Source organism: Erythrolamprus reginae, chromosome 12 (genome assembly GCF_031021105.1).
Source record: "Erythrolamprus reginae isolate rEryReg1 chromosome 12, rEryReg1.hap1, whole genome shotgun sequence".
NCBI lineage: Eukaryota > Metazoa > Chordata > Lepidosauria > Squamata > Dipsadidae > Erythrolamprus > Erythrolamprus reginae.
Genome location: NC_091961.1, coordinates 20,864,572 through 20,887,432, shown reverse-complemented (window position 1 = coordinate 20,887,432; position 22,861 = coordinate 20,864,572). Strand labels below are relative to the sequence as shown.

Sequence of the window (22,861 nt, the reverse complement as noted above, 5' to 3'; positions counted from 1 at the left end):
CTAGACGCTTGGGAAGTGTTTGACTTGGGATATTGTGATACGAAATTGAGTGTATAAATCTCATTTGCTGTGTATTACTGATTTTTGTGAATCTAATAACAACAGCAGCAGTAGAGCTGGAAGGGACCTTGGAGGTCTTCTAGTCCAACCCCCTGCTTAGGCAGGAAACCCTACACTACTTCAGACAGATGGTTATCCAACATCTGCTTAAAAACTTCCAGGGTTGGAGCATTCACAACTTCTGGAGGCAAGGAGTTCCACTGGTTAATTGTTCTCACAGTCAAAAAATTCCTCCTTAGTACTAAGTTGCTGCTCTCCTTGTTCAGTTTGTACCCATTGCTTCTTGTTCTACCCTCAGGTGTTTGGAGAAGAGCTTGACTCCCCCTTCTTTGGGGGCAACCCCTGAGATACTGGAAGGCTGCTATCATGTCTCCCCTGGCCCTTCTTTCCATTAACCTAAATAATATCTTTCTTCTTTTTGAAAATAAATTTATTGAATATATACAATAAAAACAAGATACAGAAAGGCAAAAGGGATATATATACTGTACATTTTAACATTTGCAATTTACTTATGTAGTAATTGGGGAGTGAGAGAAGGATAGGGGGTTGGGGAAGGAGGGAAATAGATATAGGAAGAGGAATAGATATAGATATAGGTAGGAAAATGGAGGTGGGTCTTTCATGATTTGCGGCCTGTAATTTGAGCCCGTAGTTGGTGTGTTTTACCCTAAAGTTTTGTCGATATGTTTTGAATGTAATTGTTAGTGCCAATATGTATAAGTAATTTAGGGGTTTATTTTCTTTGTAAATTTGAAGTCCGTGTCAATCGATGTTTACAGTTTGTTGTTTCAATTTGATGTTATGATTTGTGATGTAGGTTGCTAGTTGTTCAAGTTGTTTTTGTTGGATATTTTTCTTGATGAATAATTTTTAGGTAATTTCTTTTTTTTAACCAAAAGTACCATTTGTCCCAAGCTTTATAGAAATCTGTCTCATCCTTGTTTTGCAGTTCCATTGTTAATTTGGACATTTCTGCACATTCCATTATTTTAATCAAGAGTGATAGAACAGTTGGGTTTTTTTCTTGTTTCCAGAATTGTGCATATAAAATCCTTGCGGCTGTAATAATGTGGATTATAATATATCTGTTTTCTTTACTAAAATTTTGTCTTATGATTCCTAATAAAAATAGTTTGTGTTTTGCATGGATGATCTGAGAAGTAATTTGTTCTAGCATAGTTTTGATTTTATCCCAATATTTTTGGGTGGTTTCTTTCTTCTTTTGAAGACTGTGAGAAAAGGCAGATTGGCCAGGGAGTCCCTGGCTAGACATTCACCTGCTCTTCAATTACTCCAAAACTGCTCACTTGTGGGGCATTATCTGGATTCCCCCACCTCCTCTCTTTCCTTCTCTCTCCAATCTTGCATTGAAGAGGGTTTCCAAGAGGAGCCCTTCAAATTCCGAACGGTGCCATCGGGGGTTGGGATTTGGGTACAGGTCCAAAGACACACACACACACCCGTTGGAGTTTGCAAAGTCAGCGTTCAGCTCATTGAAAAGGAGGAATTAAAATCAAAGATGATCGAAACAGCCTTTCAAAGAGATAACTGCATTGGGTGGTGGGGGGAAGCAACTATACCTACAGCTATTTCTGGGTTTCTAGTCCTCAGCAGTTTTTTAAATTGTTTTAAAATTCTTCCTCCTCCTCTTCTTCTTTTTCCTCCTCCTCCTCCTCCACCTCTTCTCCTCATCCTCCCCTCCTCCTCCTCTTTCCTCTTCCTCTTCTTCCTCCTCCTCCACCTCTTCTACTTCCTCTTCTTCTTCCTCTTCCTCCTTTTTTCCTCTTCTTCCTCCTCCTCCTCAAATCTCTTCTTCTTCCTCCCCCTCTACTTCTTCTTCCTCCTCTTCTTCATCTTCTTCTTTTTCCTCCTCCTCCTCCTCCACCTCTTCTTCTTCCTCTTCTTCTTCCTCTTCCTCCTTTTTTCCTCTTCTTCCTCCTCCTCCTCAAATCTCTTCTTCTTCTTCCTCCCCCTCTACTTCTTCTTCCTCCTCTTCTTCTTCTTCTTCTTTTTCCTTCTCCTTCACTACTACTTCTTCTATTACTATTATTTTATTCACAAAAAATCCAGTAATACACAGTAACCATAATTGATATGCTGGATTTCGTATCACAATATCACACTTCCCAAGCGTCTAGCAGTGTGTGATGTATTTTCGCATGATGCGCGCAGATCCGAATACGGTGGCTTTTTGCAACTGACAGATTCGAATTGGATATTAGTTTCCTACCTAAGTAGGGGGTTGGACTAGTAGACCTCCAAGTTCTCTTCCAAGTTCCAACTCTTCCTCCTCTCCTCCTCCTCTTCTTCTTCTTCTCCTTCTTCTCCTTCATCTTCACCAGCACCATCATCTTCTTATACTTCTCCTCCTTCCCATCCTTCTTCTTCCTCTTCCTCCTCTTCGTCGTCTTCTTCTCCTCCTTCTCCTTCATCATCTCCTTCATCTTCATCTTCTCCTCCACTATCTTCTTGTTCTCTTTCTCCTTCTTTCTTCTTCTTTCTTCCTCCTCCTCCTCCTGTAGTGCAAAGGGTGTAATTTGCATTGTATATTATTTATGGTTCACGGCAGCCAGATACTATTTAGACTGGATCTAGTGTTTTTTGGTCCGCCCATCAAAACCTTCCCAAGGACCTGGAATAGGCAGACGTAATTGTTTGATGGAGTTCCAGATATTCCATGCAGGATTGTCAGCTGTGATTCATTGCACTGTCAGTCAGAGGTACACATTGGGTTTGACCTTTTTTATCCAGCTGTCAAGTTGCATTATTATTATTTATCATTTTTTTTAATGGCAAGGCAATGGCAATTTGCAGATTTGTAGGTGTTCAAAATGTGTGTGTGTGTGAAAATGTGTGTGTGCCTAATTGAAAAAGAAGGCAGGAAGATCATGAATTACCTCGTCCCAAAAAAAAAACAATTTCCAGCTTTGGGCATTTTTCCTGAACGAAATGGAGACATTGTCAGATTAGGTTGTAAAAAACAAAACAAAAAATTGGAGGTGGGGGGAGGAGGAAACCTCCCCACAATTCAGCGAAGGGTTTTCCCCGTCCTTCTCCATCTTTCGTGCTGGGTACCACACACGGTTGTCATGGAGACCGCCACATGCAACGTTGCCATGCTTACAAAGCGTACGATGGAGCCTGGGACGACCCTCCGTTGCGTGCGAGTGGGAGAAACTGCTCGGTGGTGGTAGCAGTACGTGGTGCAAACCCGGAGTGCTCACGTCCTTTAGTAACATCAGTCACAAAATACGAAGCCTCTAAAATTTGGTTTATGCCGCTACAGCCATAATCTCTCCTGGCCTATAATAATAATAATAATAATAATTATTATTATTATTATTATTATTATTATTATTATTATTATTATTATTATTGGCCAGGAGAGATTATGGCTGTAGCGGCATTAATAATAATAATAATAATAATAATAATAATAATAATAATAATAATTATTATTATTATTATTATTATTATTATTATTATTATTATTATTATTATTATTAATGACGCTACAGCCATAATCTCTCCTGGCCAATAATAATAATAATAATAATAATAATAATAATAATAATAATAATAATAATAATAATAATAATAATAATAATAATAATAATAATTTAGATGTGTATGACACCCCTTCTCCGAAGACTCAGAGATTAAATTGACGTGGTGTTAGTCGAAACAGCTCAAAACTCAAAGCAATGGGCGAGAAAGGAATTATGAGCTTGCAGAAAGGAGTAGGACCAATGGTAATTCTCCCTTCTCCAGCGTCATTGGTCTCCGGGCAAACTCTCCCTTGACTTCAGCCCCTGGAGGAGAGAGTTCCGTCCAGAGAAGCCAAAATCCCCCCTCCCACTTTCCCCGCTTCTCTCCTCCTTCAGGTGAAGCCACAAAGGACTCTGCCCAGAAGCCGATGACGCTCAAGCAGGGAGAATTCCCATTGGCGCTGTTCCTCGTTCTGGCCCGGTCCACCTCAAACGGCCGAGATAAACGCTTCCTCGCGACACCCGCGACACCCGCGACACCCCCCCCCCCATGCGGATTCTTTCTCTGGGGCTGGAAGCATCTGGCTGCACACACACAAACACACACACATACACAATGGGAATTCTCCCTGCTTGAGCGTCATCGGCTTCTGGGCAGAGTCCTTTGTGGCTTCACCTGAAGGAGGAGAGAAGCGGGGAAAGTGGGAGGGGGGATTTTGGCTTCTCTGGGCGGAACTCTCTCCTCCAGGGGCTGAAGTCAAGGGAGAGTTTGCCCGGAGACCGATGACGCTCGAGAAGGGAGAATTACCATTGGTCCTACTCCTTTCTGGAAGCTCATAATTCCTAATTTCGAGGAAACTCCATTCTGGGCTCAGCAGCCTTTTTTCGATTCCTTCGCTTGGCGCAGAGAGGGAACCGGCGGGGAATCCCACTGCCTGAGCCCAAGGGATCCCCGGGATCTTGAGACAGGTCGTGTCATCACCAAACTAATAATTTTTGCAAATAAATAACAAAAAAATAATTATTGTTAATAAATAATTATGTTTATAAATATCAGGATCACTAAGTGTCTTATTCAATGGTGAGTACCAGTAATAATGGTGAGTAAATGGTTGCTAAGGGAATGGGAAATGGTAATTTAGGGGTTTAAAGGGTTAAGGGAAGGCTTGTGATACCGTCCATAGCCAAAAATGGTGTATTTACTTTCGCATCTCTACTTCGCGGAAATTCGACTTTCGCGGGCGGTCTCGGAACGCATCCCCCGCGGAAATTGAGGGAACACTGTACAAATCTTTAGGCCAATTTCTCTACTCAATACAATACAATACCAACTTTATTTGATTAGTCAATCGACCATATCAAAGAATTTCTCTACTCAATGTTGACTACAAAATATTTGCAACAATAATGGTGGGAAGATTTAAAAATATAGCCAATAAATACTTATATTCAGATCAAAATGTGGTTATCCCAAATAGATACATTAGGAATAATATAAGAACGATCCTAAACGCATTAAAGTATTATGAAGTCATTTCAGGAAAGCCGGTAGCATTCGTGTTTCTCGACAATCAGAAAGCGTTAGATAATTGTTTAATTGGGAATTCTTTATTAATAAACTAAAATTGATGAATTTCAGACAAATACATATATAAATGATTGAGGCAATATATTTGGAGCAAAAGGCTAAATTAATTATAAATGGAAAACAAAACAATTGAACATTCAAATGGGAGTAAGACAACGGTGTCCAATGTCCCCCTTGTTCTTTATATTCATGTTAGAAACCTTATTACAACAAATTAGGCAAAATACTCATATACAAGGTCTTAAAATAAAAAAAGACAGGAATATAAATTGCAAGCCTTTGCAGACGATATAGTTGGTATATTGGAAAATCCATTAGAATCAGCGGAAAATCTCCTTGAAGAAATAAATGAATTCAGAAAAGTAGCTGGTTTGAAAATAAATAAAATTAAAACTAAGATAATAACTAAAAACACGATTAATCAACAGAACCAAGAATTAGAGAGATATTTGGGAATACAAGTAGTTAAAAAATCAAGTATTTGGGAATAGCTATATCTGCAAGATGTGCAACTTAAAAATGATAATTATGTGATATTAAGTAAACAAATAGCCAATGAATTGGAGAATCTCAGCTATTAAAATGTCCATACTCCCTAAAATACTTTACCTATTTCAAAGTATCCCAATTAAATTAGACAAAAAATATTTTCAGGATTTAAATAAAATTATAACAAAATTCATTTGGGAAGGAAAAAAGCGAGAGTGAAATTAAAACATCTGCACGATAGTAGAAGGCAAGGAAGATTTGGAGTACCAGATATAGAACTATACTACCAAGCAGCAGGATTGCAGTGGATCATTGAATGGATAACATTAAAAAATACTAGACTATTAACTTTAGAAGGACACAAATTCCAAATAGGCTGTCACAGTCTTTGGTATGGGAGGCATAAAGTACATTCACATTTCTACAATCATAAAATTAGGGAATCTCTCCACAGAATTTGGTTGAAAATTAAATCTTGTCATTACAGAGAAATGCCTCTATGGAGAAATACATGTAATAAATGTAATAAATTTCCCCCCAAAATAGTAAGATATGAAGAAATATTGGATCCACAGGGTAATTTAGAAGATTTATAAACTATAAAACAAAAAGGTATAACCTTAGACTGGTGGACATATTATCAAATTAAATCTAAATTTAAAGAAGATAAAAAGAAAGAAGGAATAGCAAAAAAGAACGGAATTAGATAAGATTAGAAGATGCCTTTGGTGATCTTCCAGCCCCTCTTCTTCATCCTGCGAAGCGTGAAGCTGGAGTCTTGCTTCAAGGCGGTCACCCGGCCGGGGACGCGCTTCTTGAGAATGAAGCTGTAAGTGCCCTTTGGGTTCATGGCGTAGAAAACGTTGGCACTGTTGGGGATGACGAACTCTAGGGGGAAGAGGGAGAAAGAAAAAAGAAATGATTCCCTACTCCACATCGCTAACCCTAGCCCCAGCAGCAATAGCATTAGCATTTATAGAAACCTAGAAGATTGACGGCAGGCAAAGACCATCCTGGTCCATCTAGTCTGCCCTGATACGACTTCCTGTATTTTATCTTAGAAACATAGAAACATAGAAGTCTGACGGCAGAAAAAGACCTCATGGTCCATCTAGTCTGCCCTTATACTATTTTCTGTATTTTATCTTAGGGTGGATCTATGTTTATCCCAGGCAGGTTTCAATTCAGTCACTGTGGATTTATCTACCACGTCTGCTGGAAGTTTGTTCCAAGGATCTACTACTCTTTCAATAAAATAATATTCTCTCATGTTGCTTTTGATCTTTCCCCCAACTAACTTCAGATTGGGTCCCCTTGTTCTTGTGTTCACTTTCCTATTAAAAACACTTCCCTCCTGGACCTTATTTAACCCTTTAATATATTTAAATGTTTCGATCCTGTCCCCCCTTCTGTCCTCCAGACTATACAGATTGAGTTCACTATACAGGTTGAGTTCATTAAGATCCATCTTAGGATGGATCTATGTTTATCCCAGGCATGTTTCAATTCAGTGACTGTGGATTTACCAACCACGTCTGCTTAGTTATTTTATTATTTATTATTTATTAATCAGATTTGTATGCCGCCCCTCTCCGCAGACTCGGGGCGGCTAACAGCAGCAGTAATACAATGTAAACAAATCTAATATTTAAGTTTAAGTTAATTTAAAACCCCAATTTAGAAACCAATCATACATATTAACATACCATGCATAAATTTTATAAGCCTAGGGGGAGGGAAAGTCTCAATTCCCCCATGCCTGATGACAGAGGTGGGTTTTAAGGAGCTTATGAAAGGCAAGGAGGGTGGGGGCAACTCTGATATCTGGGGGGAGTTGGAAGTTTGTTCCAATGATCTACTACTCTTTCAGTCAAATAATATTTTCTCACATTGCTTCAGACTAACCCCAACTAACTTCAGATTGTGCCCCCTTGTTCTTGTGTCCACTCTCCTATTAAGAACACTTCCCTCCTGAACCTTATTTAACCCTTGGACATATTTAAATGTTCCGATCATGTCCCCTCTTTCCCTTCTGTCCTCCAGACTAGACAGATGGAGTTCATTAATTATATGTTTAGTACGCATGTTGGGTTCATTTTTTTTAGGTTATTAGGGTTTTAATTAATGGTTTTATCATTCAGTTTTATGTTTGACTTCTTCTTTTTTATTGTTGTATTTTATACTGTTGTAAGCTGCCCTGAGTCGGATTGGGCGGCATAGAAGTTGAACTAATTAATAGGTAGGTAGGTAGGTAGATAGATAGATAGATAGATAGATAGATAGATAGATAGATAGATAGATAATATAGATAGATAGATAGATAGATAGATAGATAAGATAGATAGATAGATAAGATAGATAGATAGATAGATAGATAGATAGATAGATAAGATAGATAGATAGATAGATAGATAAGATAGATAGATAGATAGATAAGATAAGATAGATAGATAGATAGATAAGATAGATAGATAGATAGATAGATAGATAGATAGATAGATAAGATAGATAGATAGATAAGATAGATAGATAGATAAGATAGATAGATAGATAGATAGATAGATAGATAGATAGATAAGATAGATAGATAGATAAGATAGATAGATAGATAGATAGATAAGATAGATAGATAGATAGATAGATAAGATAGATAGATAGATAGATAAGATAGATAGATAGATAGATAAGATAGATAGATAGATAGATAAGATAGATAGATAGATAAGATAGATAGATAAGATAGATAGATAGATAGAGAGATAGAAAGATAGATAGATAATATAGATAGATAGATAGATAAGATAAGTTAGACAGATAGATAGATAGATAGATAGATAGATAAGATTAGATAGATAGATAGATAGATAGATAAGATAGATAGATAGATAGATAGATAGATAGATAAGATAGATAGATAGATTGATTAGATAGATAGAAAGATAGATAGATAAGATAGATAGATAGATAGATAGATAAGATAGATAGATAGATAGATAGATAAGATTAGATAGATTAGATAGATAGATAGATAGACAGATAGATTAGATAGATAGATTAGATAGATTAGATAGATAAATAGATTAGATAGATAGATAGATAGATAGATAGATAGATAAGATAGATTAGATAGATTAGATAGATTAGATAGATAGATATAGATAGATAGATAGATAGATAGATTAGATAGATTAGATAGATTAGATAGATAGATAGATAGATAGATAGATAGATAGATAGATAGATAGATAGATAGATTAGATAGATTAGATAGATAGATTAGATAGATAGATAGATAGATATATAGATAAGATAGATAGATAGATAGATAGATAGACAAGATAGATAGATAGATTGATTAGATAGATAGAAAGATAGATAGATAAGATAGATAGATAGATAGATAGATAGATAAGATAGATAGATAGATAGATAAGATTAGATAGATTAGATAGATAGATAGATAGATAGACAGATAGATTAGATAGATAGATTAGATAGATTAGATAGATAAATAGATTAGATAGATAGATAGATAGATAGATAGATAGATAGATAGATAGATAAGATAGATTAGATAGATTAGATAGATAGATAGATAGATAGATAGATAGATAGATAGATAGATTAGATAGATTAGATAGATTAGATAGATAGATAGATAGATAGATAGATTAGATAGATAGATAGATAGATAGATAGATAGATTAGATAGATAGATTAGATAGATAGATAGATTAGATAGATTAGATAGATAGATAGATTAGATAGATTAGATAGATTAGATAGATAGATAGATAGATAGATAGATATAGATAGATAGATAGATAGATAGATAGATAGATAGATAGATAGTCTTTCCTGATAAGTTTTATGTTTAAGATCTTCCCACCATTTTTGTAGCCCGTCTTTGGACCCGTTCAATTTGATCCGTATCTTTTTGTAGGTAAGACCTCCAAACTGGACACACAATTAATCTACACAGTAAATAAATAGCGCTAAAATAAAATCGGAGAATCCAATACGCAACTTTCTGTACCTCTCTCCTTTGATATGATCTGGGAAAGTTCATAATTCTCTGGCTGATCTTCGTCCAGGTTGTGTTTGTCCAAAGCTTTCCGTATCACCGCTGGGGCTTTTTCCTGGTTGCTCACCTGGAAGAGAGGTATTTTAAAAAGGCCCAGAGTGAAGCCAAGCCAAGTTCCCTTCATTCCACCGTTAAGGCGGTCGCTATGCTCTCTAATAGTTTCGCTGATGATGTTACCCAGTTGGGTCACAAAAAGTCTGAAAGAAATCCACCAAGCTCAGAGAGCACCAAGGACCCCTCCAGTCCTCCTCCTCCTCCTCCTCCTCCTACCAATCTCACTCCCTCTAGCACTGATGTTGTTCCCTAGTTGGGCCATGAAACATCTGCAAGAGAACCAGTAAGCTCAGAGCTTCTGTGAATGTTAACAAAGTCCCATTCCCTTCTAACACTGATGAAGTTACCCAGTTGGGTCATGAAAGGCCCCCATAGTTTAACTCCGAGCACAAACATTATCTTGAGAACAGCAAAAGGCCGTGTCTTTGTGGTTGTGCAAAAAAGACACAATTTTCACTAGGTGTGGTTCCACACCGATGCTCATTAGGTTCAAGTCTCATCTACAGACAGAGACGAGATTATTATCCCAACCTTCTCGCCTCCAGCAAAGCTTTGGGGCACCTAATGTTGTGGTTGGCTCGCAGGCCCTCTTGAGCCTGATAAACTGGGGCCACCTGGGCACGGTCTTGTTCCTTTTGGAACCTTTGTGTTTGAGTTTTAATTCGGGGCTAATTGCCGACTGGCTACGGCGCACAACAGAAGACCTACCAAAATACTTTTAAACATGTTTCCATTATCCGTCGCCAATTTGACTCGGATGATTGTTTGTTGTATAATGGGTAATGTTGCCGGCTGGGAGGATTCATTGCTTGACCTTGAGCCGAGACCCGATGTATCCACGGAGGAGGATGAGGGAGATTCCCCATCCTAGAGAAACGGAAAGACGACGTTGACTATCCAATCAATGAGATCTGCCTATCTTATCCTTTGTCCTCGCTGGAAGACATCTTTGGGATGCTTACAACAACAGGGACCCCACCGTGGTCCAAAGGAAGACGTTGAGAAGGTGGCCTTCTGACGTAGTTCCCCAAACACGGCCAACCCCCCTGAACTCAAGAGTCTTTAAATTTGGACCGCCGGCAGCCCCGGCAAAAAAATGTTTCTCTCTCTGCATTCTAACAAATCTGTCCGGCGGGAAGATGAATAGTTATCTGCTACATTTAATCACTGCTGCCTTTTATCCCCAGGGCTACGGTAGGGATTTCTCTAGCAGCGGTGGCTTTTCTGTCCCGAGGACCAGCTCATAGATTTCCACTGCTCTCCTCTCCTCTGCTTTCTGTGTATCAGGCACAGGACCCAGCTGTTCCTCTTGCTCATTGGCCATTGCCAGAACTGGGGGCTGTTGTCCGTCTGAGAGCTGATGGACAGCCCAGGCTTTGCCCCTCCCTCCCTCTCCCTACTTCTCTCTCTCCCCCTTCCCTCTCTCTCTCTTCATCTCTCTCTCCACCCTCTCCCTCTCTCCCACTCTCTCTTCATCTCTCTCTTCATCTCACTCTCTCCCTCCTTCTCTCTCCTTCTATCCCCCTCTCCCACACTCTCTTCATCTCTCTCTCCCTCTCTCTCTTCATATCTCTTCCCCTCCCTCTCTCTCTTCCTCTCTCTTTCCCCCTCTGTCTCTTTATCTCTCTCTCCCACCTCTCCATCTCTCCCTCCTTCTCTCTTTCTACCCCCTCTCCCTCTCTCCCACTCTTTTCATCTCTCTCTCCACTCCCTCTCTCCCTCCTTCTCTCCTTCTATCCTCCTCTCCCACTCTCTCTTCATCTCTCCCCCCTACCCCCCTATCTCTCTCCCTGTGCCAGCTCCATTCCCTCTCACTTTGCCCTGATGCTGACCTGACTCTCCCACCTCCTCCTCTGATTTGGCTGTGGGAGGGGCTGGTGACTGACAGGCCAAATCAGATAGTTTTGGAGATGGACTCTCCAAACGGTCTCTAAATGTTGCACCTCGGTGGCAAGTGCAGTACTGCAAGCTACTTCTGCTGATCACTGGCTGCCAGCCGTTTGGCAGATCGAATCTCAGTAGGCTCAAAGTTGACTCAGCCTTCCGTCCTTCCGAGGTGGGTCAAATGAGGACCCAGATTGTTGGGGGCAAGAGGCTGGTTCTCTAATCCGCTTAGAGAGGGCTGTAAGAGCACTAGGGTCTATTTATAATCTCAGTGCTATTGCCCTTCCTTCCTTCCTTCCTTCCTTCCTTCCTTCCTTCCTTCCCTTCCCTTCCCTTCCCTTCCCTTCCTTCCCACTGCCAGCACTTCAATCCTCACCAGGCTCAAGGTTGACTCAGCCTTCCATCCTTCTAAGGGGGTCAAATGAGGACCCAGATTGTTGGGGGCAAGGGGCTGGTTCTCTAAACCGCTTAGAGAGGGCTGTAAGAGCACTAGGGTCTATAAATCTCAGTGCTATTGCCCTTCCTTCCTTCCTCCCTCCCTCCCTCTCTCCCTCCCTCTCCCTCCCTTCCCTTCCTTCCCTCCCTCCCTCCCTTCCCACTGCCAGCAGTTCAATCCTCACCAGGCTCAAGGTTGACTCCCTTCCATCCTTCTAAGGGGGTCAAATGAGGACCCAGATTGTTGGGGGCGAGAGGCTGGTTCTCTAAACCGCTTAGAGAGGGCTGTAAGAGCACTAGGGTCTATAAATCTCAGTGCTATTGCCCTTCCTTCCTTCCTTCCTCCCTCCCTCCTTCTCTCCCTCCCTCCCCCTCCCTTCCCTTCCCTTCCCTCCCTCCCTCCCTTCCCACTGCCAGCAGTTCAATCCTCACCAGGCTCAAGGTTGACTCAGCCTTCCATCCTTCTAAGGGGGTCAAATGAGGACCCAGATGGTTGGGGGCAATTACACTGACCCTCTGTAAAAACTGTTTAGAGAGGGCTGTAAAGCACCATGAAGCGGTATATAAGTCTAAAATGCTATGGCCAAACATCTTCTATTATCTCCTACCCCGTGCGACTTCTGGCCCATCGTATCTTCTCAAAGCAACAAGAAGACCATCATCTCCGCGTTCTCACTTCCCTGGTTGCTCTAAACCACCACCACCCACGCATCAAAGCCCTCCTATGCTCACCCCCCTTGAAATGGGACCCCCTTGCCATCCCCCCAGGGAGCCAGGGTCCTGTACCTTTTTCTCCTGGACCCAATCAGGCAACTCGGACTCATCGATGGGCTTCATCTCTTCCAGGACAGAGTTGCTGGTACAGGCTAAGGAGCTGCCGACAGAATTGACCCAATTGCTGGGCTTCAGGTGGCCTAAGAACTTGAAGTGAGAGCTGCTGCTGGCACAGGCGTCGCCATTGGGGGATGGCCGGCTGCGGGGAGAAAAGAAGTCCAGCCATAAATGACGGGCGTGGTTTTTAACTCTTGGGATTTGACTGGTTTTTTAAAAAAAATTGTTTTAGGGGGTTTTAATATGATTTGCATGTTTTATTTCTGGTTGGGAGCCACCTAGAATCCCTAGGGAGCATACAAATTGATTTTAAAAAAAAAATAGAATAAATAAAAGTCGGAAGAAGGGCGGGAGGGGGGATTGGATGGGGCTGGCTCCCACCTTGAGTGGGGAGGGTGTTCCTGTAATAGATTGCAGGGAGGGAGGGAGGGAGGGAAGGAAGGAAGGAAGGAAGGAAGGAGGGAGATGGGAATGAGAAGGAAGGAGATGAGAATTAGAAGGAAGGAAGGAAGGAAAGAAGGAAGGAGATGGGAATGAGAAGGAAGGAGATGAGAATGAAGGAAGGAAGGAAGGAAGGAAGGAAGGAGATGGGAATGAGAAGGAAGGAGATGGGAATTAGAAGGAAGGAAGGAAGGAAGGAAGGAGATGGGAAGGAGAAGGAAGGAGATGAGAATGAATGAAGGAAGGAAGGAAGGAAGGAAGGAAGGAGATGGGAATGAGAAGGAAGGAGATGAGAATTAGAAGGAAGGAAGGAAGGAAGGAAGGAAGGAAGGAAGGAAGGAGATGGGAATGAGAAGGAAGGAGATGGGAATGAAGGAAGGAAGGAAGGAGATGGGAATGAGAAGGAAGGAGATGAGAATGAAGGAAGGAAGGAAGGAAGGAGATGGGAATGAGAAGGAAGGAGATGGGAATTAGAAGGAAGGAAGGAAGGAAGGAAGGAAGGAGATGGGAAGGAGAAGGAAGGAGATGAGAATGAAGGAAGGAAGGAAGGAAGGAAGGAGATGGGAATGAGAAGGAAGGAGATGAGAATTAGAAGGAAGGAAGGAAGGAAGGAGATGGGAATGAGAAGGAAGGAGATTAGAATGAAGGAAGGAAGGAAGGAGATGGGAATGAGAAGGAAGGAGATGAGAATGAAGGAAGGAAGGAAGGAAGGAAGGAGATGGGAATGAGAAGGAAGGAGATGGGAATTAGAAGGAAGGAAGGAAGGAAGGAGATGGGAATGAGAAGGAAGGAGATGAGAATGAAGGAAGGAAGGAAGGAAGGAAGGAAGGAAGGAAGGAAGGAGATGGGAATGAGAAGGAAGGAGATTAGAATGAAGGAAGGAAGGAAGGAAGGAAGGAGATGGGAATGAGAAGGAAGGAGATGGGAATTAGAAGGAAGGAAGGAAGGAAGGAAGGAAGGAAGGAAGGAAGGAGATGGGAGTGAGAAGGAAGGAGATGAGAATTGGAAGGAAGGAAGAAGCCTCCTTTCAACAAGTCCCGTGTTTCCAGCAGTACCAGGTGGGGCAGCTGCCCTCCTGTGTTGAAGACCCTCCTTCCTTCCCACTTACTCGCTGATCGGCTTAACGCTGCCCGTGGTCTTAAAGGCTTTCACAGTGTTGTTGGCCGTTTCCGACAAGGGTTCGATACCGCACAAAAGGCTGTAGCTGAAAACCAAAAAGCAAGAGAGGACGGTGAGCACCGGGGCCACTTCCAGGAGACTTGGTCTAGTGCGGAAGGCATCAGGCTAGAAAGCTGAAGACGGGGAGTTCAAGTCCTGCCTTAGGCATGAAAGAAAACTAATCACCAGGAGGTGTTGAGTTCTGCCTTAGGCAGGAAAGCCAACCGGGCGAGTTTGGACCAATCACCAGGAGACTGGGAGTTCTAGCCCTGCCTTATGAACGCAAGCCAGCTCTCTTGATTTTGGGTCAATCCGTCTCCTTCAGTTCAACCCAACTCAACGTGTTGCTGTGGGACAAATAAGAGGCGGAAGGTGTGTTGGGTCTGTTCACAGCCTTAATTTGCAAAAATAATCAGGCAGGATACAAAGAAAGAAAAATATTTCTTGGCTTGACAAGAAGTCCTAAATTTATTTTCTTTCTTTCTTTCTTTCTTTCTTTCTTTCTTTCTTTCTTCCTTCCTTCCTTCTTTCCTTTCTTTCTTTCCTTCTTTCTTTCTTTCCTTTCTTTCCTTCCCTCTTTCTTTCTTTCTTTCTTTCTTTCTTCTTTCTTTCCTTTTTTCTTTCCTTCTTTCTTTCTTTCCTTCCTTCTTTCCTTCCTTCTTTCTTTCTTTCCTTCTTTCTTTCTTTCCTTCTTTCTTTCTTTCTTTCTTTCCTTCCTTACTTCTTTCTTTAATTCTTTTCTTTCTTTCTTTCCTTCTTTCTTTAATTCTTTTCTTTCCTTCTTTCTTTCCTTCTTTCTTTCTTAATATCTTCTTTCTTTTCTTTCTTTCCTTCTTTCTTTCTTTCCTTCCTTCTTTCTTTCCTTCTTTCTTTCTTTCCTTCTTTCTTTCTTTCCTTCCTTCCTTCTTTCTTTAATTCTTTTCTTTCTTTCTTTCCTTCTTTCTTTAATTCTTTTCTTTCCTTCTTTCTTTCCTTCTTTCTTTCCTTCCTTCTTTCTTTCTTTCCTTCCTTCTTTCCTTCCTTCTTTCTTTCTTCCCTTTCTTTCTTTCCTTCCTTCTTTCCTTTCTTTTTTCTTTCTTTCTTTTGTGACTTGTTTATTGCCCATGTCCAAAATGGACTCTGAGTGGCTGACAGCAATACTAGCAATAAAAATACTAGCAATAAAAACAAAAAGCCTTAACTCACACACACACACACACATCTATCCATTCATATATATAAAACAATTTTAAAAATAATACAACCGCTATTTGCAGCCCGAGAGAAGAATGGAGCCCTCTTCTTACCTTTCGGCTTCACTTAGCTGTTCCAATTCCTGAAACCAAGTCTTGAAATTATTGTCCTCAGTGAAGTTGTAATTATTACAAGCCGACTGGAGCAACTTGATCTGGGCAATGACTTCAAACTCCTGCAGGAAGCAACCAAGATGTTTGGGCATGTTTGCGTTTAAAGGGGGAGAAAATAGCGGTGGCTTTCAAATTTTTTAACTGCCGATGCTGTGGGCCTAGCAGGGAATGGATGCTACAAACTCCCCATTTCCTCCCAACCAGCTGGGAATCGGGAGGCAGAGAATAGATGAGGGCAGGGCCGACCAAAAGTGGTATTTACGTTGTCCGAGCTACTCAAAATTTCCACTACCGGTTCTCCAAACTACTGAAAATTTCCGCCCGCCAATCAAAGCCAGCATCACTTTGGCGAAGAGGTCATTCCAAATTTCTGACTTTGAACTGCTGCCTTCCTCTTTCTCGAGATAACCGCACAAATCCCAGCGGCCGATAAGGTCCCACAAAGTTGGCCTTCTCCGGGTCCCGTCGACTAAACAATGTCGTTTGGCGGGCCCCAGGGGAAGAGCCTTCTCTGTGGCGGCCCCGGTCCTCTGGAACCAACTCCCCCCCTCGGAGATTAGAACTGCCCCCACCCTCCCTGCCTTTCGTAAACTACTCAAGACTCATTTATACCGCCAGGCATGGGGGAGTTGAGATAGCTCTTCCCCCTAGGCCATTACAAGTTATGCATGGTAAGTTTGTGTGTAAGTTTGGTTTTATAATAGGGGTTCTTAGTTGTTTTTTATTATTGGATTGTACATGTTGTGTTTATTATTGCTGTTAGCCGCCCCAAGTCTGCGGAGAGGGGCGGCATACAAATCCAATAAATTATTATTAAATTATTAATTATAATACAGGGGGTTCTTTGGCTAATGACAATTCATTTAGTGGCCCAGATGACAAGCAATATCAATGGGGCAGACAGGTTTACTTTACAACGTTGTTACTATCTGGGATTCGCTTAACGCCCGTGGCAAGAAAGATTGTACAAAGGGTTTTTTTAAAAAGCACTCAAGTGTCTCGTTTAGCAGCAGGAATTTTGAGTGCTCGATTGTGGTCGTAAATCCGGGAATAATTGCAAATGACTTACCTTTCTTCTTTTCTCAAAGTTGATTAGATTTCCCTAAAAAAGAAAGAAAGAACCCAGATCCTTAACATTCCATGTTCTTAATAATAATAATAATAATAATAATAATAATAATAATAATAATAATAATAGCTTATTAGATTTGGATGCAAAGCAGACTCAGCAAAGATAGCAAGGATCGCGATGTATTTATTTGCAACCAGAGGCTAGACCTTTTTTTTTTTAAGGTGTTCAAGTCAAGTAAAATATGTCTCAACGATGAGAATCTGACAGGCAACCAGAACAATCTTAATTCATTTAATTTAATTTAATTATTTGGTTTATAAGCCGCCCAAGGCTAGGAGGAGAACCTACCTCCAATTTATCCTTCATGAAGGTGTCCAGCATCACCAGGTCAGTCAAGAAGGTGCCCAGGTAAGGAATGGCGCCTTGCATTACACCCTGGAATGGGAAAAGGAAAAATTAGGAAGAGGAATGGAGGCAGGAGAAACAGCAAAAAAAGGGACATCCTCGGTCAATCCAAACCACAGCTGTCCCAACTGTGCTTTCGCAAAAGGCAGCTGCATTTTTGTTCCACCTTGAAAGACGTTTCACTTCTCCCCCGAGATGCTTCCCCAGTTCCAGACAGAAGTTTCATTTGCTTGGAGTTATATTGTGTTGTTTAAGTGTCCCCTTTATTCTTTTGAGCAGTGTATTTTACTCTTTTGTTATTGCCTATGACTGCACGCCCTCCAGAGTCCACTAGGAATTGGGCGGCTTAGAAGTGAAATAAATAAAATAAATTAAAATAAATTAAATGAGATTCCTGCGCTTGGCCTTCCAGAGAGGACCGATCCCATCCTGGGCGAAAACCGTTTCCATTCCTGCCCTTGGGAAAAGCCCTGCTTTCATTTCATTTTACTTTATTTTATCTACCGGTACTTTATTTTATTTTATAAAATTTATATGCCGCCCAACTGGGAATTTTGTGGCGTCCTCACCTTTTCTTCTTGACGCTGCAGGCGCTTCAGATCAGTTTTGGAGTGGATCTCCATGGTGGCAAATTTGGAGGTCCCTTCCTGAAAGTGGAGTTTGAAAGAGAAGTCAAGGTGAATGGAACCAGCTCTGGACCAGAAATCGGAGGCAAAACCCATTAATACCTCTGGGACCGCCTTCTGCCGCACGAGCCGCAGCGACAGATTAGGTCCCACAGAGTTGGCCTTCTCCGGGTTCCGTCGACAAAACAATGTCATCTGGCGTGACCCAGGGGAACAGCCTTCTCTGTGGCGGCCCCGACCCTCTGAGGGTGTGGCCAAGCCGTTCTTTTCCCTACTTTCTGGAGAAAACACCAATTCTAACCGAGGGACCTTTACCTTAATAAGCAGCTCCCTGCTCAATGAATAATTGTTATCGTCCGAAAAGATTTCAGATAATTCGCGGAAGACGCGGCGGCTTTCCCTGCGAAAGGAAGGAAGAGTTAATATTACAATTAATTATATTAACAATTAATATTAATGGTTGAGATTTTGGTCAGGTTGGGTGCATACGTTGATGTTATATGGAATTTGGCGTGTTTCATTTGTCTATGCAGTGGCGCCTCTACTTACGAACTTAATTCATTCTGTGACCAAGTTCTTAAGTAGAAACGTTTGTAAGAAGAAGCAATTTTTCGCCAAAGGAATCAATGTCAAGGCAAATAATGCGTGCAATTGGGGAAACCACAGGGAGGGTGGACGCCCTGTTTCCTCCCAGGAGATTCCTAGAGAGGCCCCACGGAGGCTTCTCCCTGACTTTTCCGGCCCTGTTTCCTCCCAGGAGATTCCTAGGGAGGCCCCACAGAGGCTTCTCCCTGACTTTTCCAGCCCTTTTCCCTCCCAGGAGATTCCTAGAGAGGCCCCACGGAGGCTTCTCCCCGGCTTTTCCGGCCCTGTTTCCTCCCAGGAGATTCCTAGGGAGGCCCCACGGAGGCTTCTCCCTGACTTTTCCGGCCCTGTTTCCTCCCAGGAGATTCCTAGAGAGGCCCCACGGAGGCTTCTCCCTGACTTTTCCGGCCCTGTTTCCTCCCAGGAGATTCCTAGAGAGGCCCCACGGAGGCTTCTCCCTGACTTTTCCGGCCCTGTTTCCTCCCAGGAGATTCCTAGAGAGGCCCCACGGAGGCTTCTCCCTGACTTTTCCGGCCCTGTTTCCTCCCAGGAGATTCCTAGAGAGGCCCCACGGAGGCTTCTCCCTGACTTTTCCGGCCCTGTTTCCTCCCAGGAGATTCCTAGGGAGGCCCCACAGAGGCTTCTCCCTGACTTTTCCAGCCCTTTTCCCTCCCAGGAGATTCCTAGAGAGGCCCCACGGAGGCTTCTCCCCGGCTTTTCCGGCCCTGTTTCCTCCCAGGAGATTCCTAGGGAGGCCCCACAGAGGCTTCTCCCTGACTTTTCCAGCCCTTTTCCCTCCCAGGAGATTCCTAGAGAGGCCCCACAGAGGCTTCTCCCCGACTTTTCCAGCCCTGTTTCCTCCCAAGAGATTCCTAGGGGAGGCCCCACAGAGCCTTCGGAAAGGGGCGGCATACAAATCTAATAAATAAATGAAATAAATAAGTAAGTAAATAAATAAATAAGTAAATCGCAAATAAGGAAATAAATTTGGGAAGCGTTGGCATGAAACCGGTAAGGGGATAACAGGCGCTCATCTGCAGGGCCTTTTCCTCTTCTCTGGACTCACCGCGATACTTCATCCCAGGTTTTCTTCAGCCTATGAATGGCATAGCTCTGGAGGGCAGAAACGATGGCATGGAGGGAAGAGAAGTTCTTCAGGTTTCGGCATAACTGCAGAGGGGAGGGGGGGTGGTTTGGAAAAAATGACAGGTGTCAATCAGCTGCTCGGATCGCTGTCTTATGTCTACGGCGGTGCTTCTCCAATAGTGATGCGGGTCTCTCTGGAGTGGCGCGATGCCAGAGGGGCGCGTGACCCCGAGGGAGGATGGTGGTGGTGGTGGGTTTTTCCCGCAGGGAGTAGGGGTTTTTTCCTGCACCGAACTACGGTGCCCAGCGCAGAGCAGGAGATGCAAAGTGGGGAAAAGAGAGAGAGGGAAGCCGTTTGGATCCTCTAACGTACCCGGGCGATTTGAATCCAGCGCTCCAACACTTTGGCTCTCTGCTGGGGCTTCAGCGTCTTGTCCTTCAGGCAGGTGACGATGACGCAATTGGTGACGGTGTTGAACTGGGCGATGGTGGCCCGGATGGTGGGGGCCAAATGCTCCTTCCCTTTCTTGTCCCGCTGGGACCAGATGGAGCCCAGGCAGTGATAAGGCACCACTTTCATAAAGAGATCCTGCATCGGGGGGGGGGGGGGGAGGTTAGGGATCACTTCAAAGGAAGGAGGCACGGATGCGAGGACCGCCGGGACTTATATATAAATATTCAAATCCAGGTTCAAATCCCAGGAAAAGAGTGTGGCTACCCAATGAAGGCAATCTCACACTACTGACTAGAGCCCACAAAACTTTTGCCAGACCCATCCTTGAATACAGCTCATCTGTCTGGAACCCATACCAAATCTCAGACATCAACACCATTGAAAACATCCAAAGATATTTCACCAGAAGAAACCTTCACTCCTCCACTCGAAACAGAAATACCCTACGAAAAGAGACTAACTATCCTGGGTCTTGAAAGCTTAGAACCGTGGCGCCTAAAACACGATTTGAGTATTGCCCACAAGATCATATTTTTTAATTTTTTTAAAAAATGAATATCTCTGGTTTCAGTTGCAGCTGGACTTACAGCATCCATCCGGGTCAACTGCTCAGCAATCATATATGTAGAAAAAGACTGGAATTCGAACTTGTCGTCGGTCAAGCAAATCTCGTCCTCCACTCCCTGTAGGCATCTGGGAATTGGCCAATCTGCAGCAAAAAAAAAAAAAAGGCATCAAGCAACAGATAAACAGTTATGTTGTGAGCCGGAGAGGGACGGCATACAAATCTAATAAACTATAAACTATAACTGTAAAAGATTTGGCAGTAAACAAATAGACTATATCAAGTGGGAGGTGAGAAAAGTTTGAAATTGGCTTGTTCTCTCAATTTGTCTTTTTTATATTATTATTCTAGACTACTGGGCCCAGCAGGGGGCAGGGGAAGCTGTTTTCGCCCTCCCCGGGCATTGAGTGATGAGTCTGGGCACTCGGGCATGTGCGATAGCACCCACCCACGCTCTTTCGGCACCCGAGGGGAAAAAGGTTCACCGTCCCTGCCGTAGGAGAACTATCTCCAGATTTGGGGAAGTCGTTACTCAGCCGCTCACCATCATTTACGGTCTGGGTGCCCTTTTTCTCCCAGAACTTGGAATAGAGGATTCGCGCCTGAGTCTCCAAATCCGAGCCAGGGAAGAAGCGACCGGTGTAGCTGATCATCTGCTCAAGGCAGGTGTAATCCGGTGGGCTTTGAAAGTCTTCGGGGTACAGATCAATCCAGGCTCCCAGGATGGATGACATAGACCTGGGGGATTAAGAGGGAGAAGGAGGCTGAGAACTTTGGACAGCTTTATTTATGGAAGAGAGGATAATTGGGTTGCTCGGGGGTCGAAATAGGGGGCCCTTGGGGTTCCCTGAACTTGATGGTTTTCTTGCAGGTGTTTCATGGCCCAACTCGGTAACATCATCAGCGCTAGGAGGATATGCGGAGAGGAGGAGGAGGAGAAAGTGGAAAGAAGGAGAAAGGGAAGAAGAAGGAGCAGGAGGAGGAGGAAGGAGAAAAAGGAGGAGAAGAAGAAGAAGAAGAAGAAGAAGAAGAAGAAGAAGAAGAAGAAGAAAGGAAGGAGAAGAAGAAAAGAAGGACAAGGAGGAGGAGGAAGAGGAAAAAAGAAGGAGGAAAGGGAGAAGAAGGAGCAGGAGGAGGAGGAAGGAGAAAAAGGAGAAGGAGGAGAAGAAGAAGATGAAGAAGAAGAAAGGAAGGAGAAGAAGAAGAAAAGAAGGACAAGGAGGAGGAGGAAGAGGAAAAAAGGAGGAGGAGGAAGAAAAGAAGAAGAAGGAGGAGGAGGAGGAAGAGGAGGAGCAGAAGAAGAGGGAGAAGGAGAAGAAGCAAAGTCAATAAGGAAGCCAGATCCACTTAACAACTACAGTGAGAAAAGTGATAACATGGGGCAAAACTCCCTTTAAAAAATGTCCCATTGGGGCTCAATTGGAATGGCAAATTGAAGGATACCTGTACTTTGAAAGCTATGATTTCCCCTGGGTTGGGAGGAGCGTGGTGGTGCAGTTTCCCCCCTCCCTTCCCTGGAGAAAACACCTTGATGTCTAGAAACTTGAAAAGAGAGACAATACGAACTGGCGCTTACTTTTTCAACTTCGTACGCTCTTCCGTATTTCCATTGTGTTGGTTGCCGATTTTCTCATACCTAAATAGAAAAAAGGTTAAAAGGATGTTTATGCAAAACTTACTTTGTCTGTCTGTCTTCAACAGCTGTTTGTTCGGGTTTTCCCCCATGTAAGATCCAGAGTGTTTTTGCGACGTTTCGATGAGATGACACCCTTTATCTTCCGGCTGATGTTTTGGGCTTTGTGCTGCTGCGAATACAGTCACTTTATTCGCAGCAGCATGGAGCCCAAAATATCAGCCTGAAGATGACGGGTGTCATCTCAGCGAAACATCCCAAAAACACTCTCGATATTACACGGGGGGGAAACCAAACACACCAAAACCCACGTCTGTCTGTCTGTCTGTCTGTCCGTCTTTCTTTCTGTCTGTCTGTCTAGCTATCTAGCCATCATCTCTCTATCTCTCTGTGTGTCTTATGTCTTTATATATTTATATTTATTTATTTATTTATAAATAAATATATATTTATATATATATTTACACACACACACACACACCCCTGGGTGATAAACTTGGATTGAGAGATGGGGACCGAGCCAAATGGAGAAAGGATTAAGATCCCACACTACAAGTAAGCAAACATTTGGGGT

The 22,861-nt window shown here is 42.7% G+C and overlaps 1 protein-coding gene across 1 annotated transcript; it reads right to left on the bottom strand.

Annotated features, from left to right (window-relative positions):
* Positions 1 to 6,340: 6,340 nt before the first annotated feature.
* Positions 6,341 to 22,281, bottom strand: LOC139175037 (ral guanine nucleotide dissociation stimulator-like). The gene is made up of 15 exons (XM_070765849.1): positions 22,231 to 22,281; positions 21,199 to 21,392; positions 20,677 to 20,798; positions 20,009 to 20,224; positions 19,616 to 19,719; positions 18,280 to 18,364; positions 17,908 to 17,985; positions 17,282 to 17,368; positions 16,931 to 16,963; positions 15,802 to 15,923; positions 14,466 to 14,561; positions 12,818 to 13,058; positions 10,475 to 10,633; positions 9,665 to 9,779; positions 6,341 to 6,516 (listed from the first exon to the last, which is right to left on the bottom strand). Exons 2-15 carry the CDS (start codon positions 21,386 to 21,388, stop codon positions 6,341 to 6,343), a joined length of 1,824 nt encoding a protein of 607 aa, XP_070621950.1. The 5' UTR covers positions 21,389 to 21,392; positions 22,231 to 22,281.
* Positions 22,282 to 22,861: the final 580 nt, after the last annotated feature.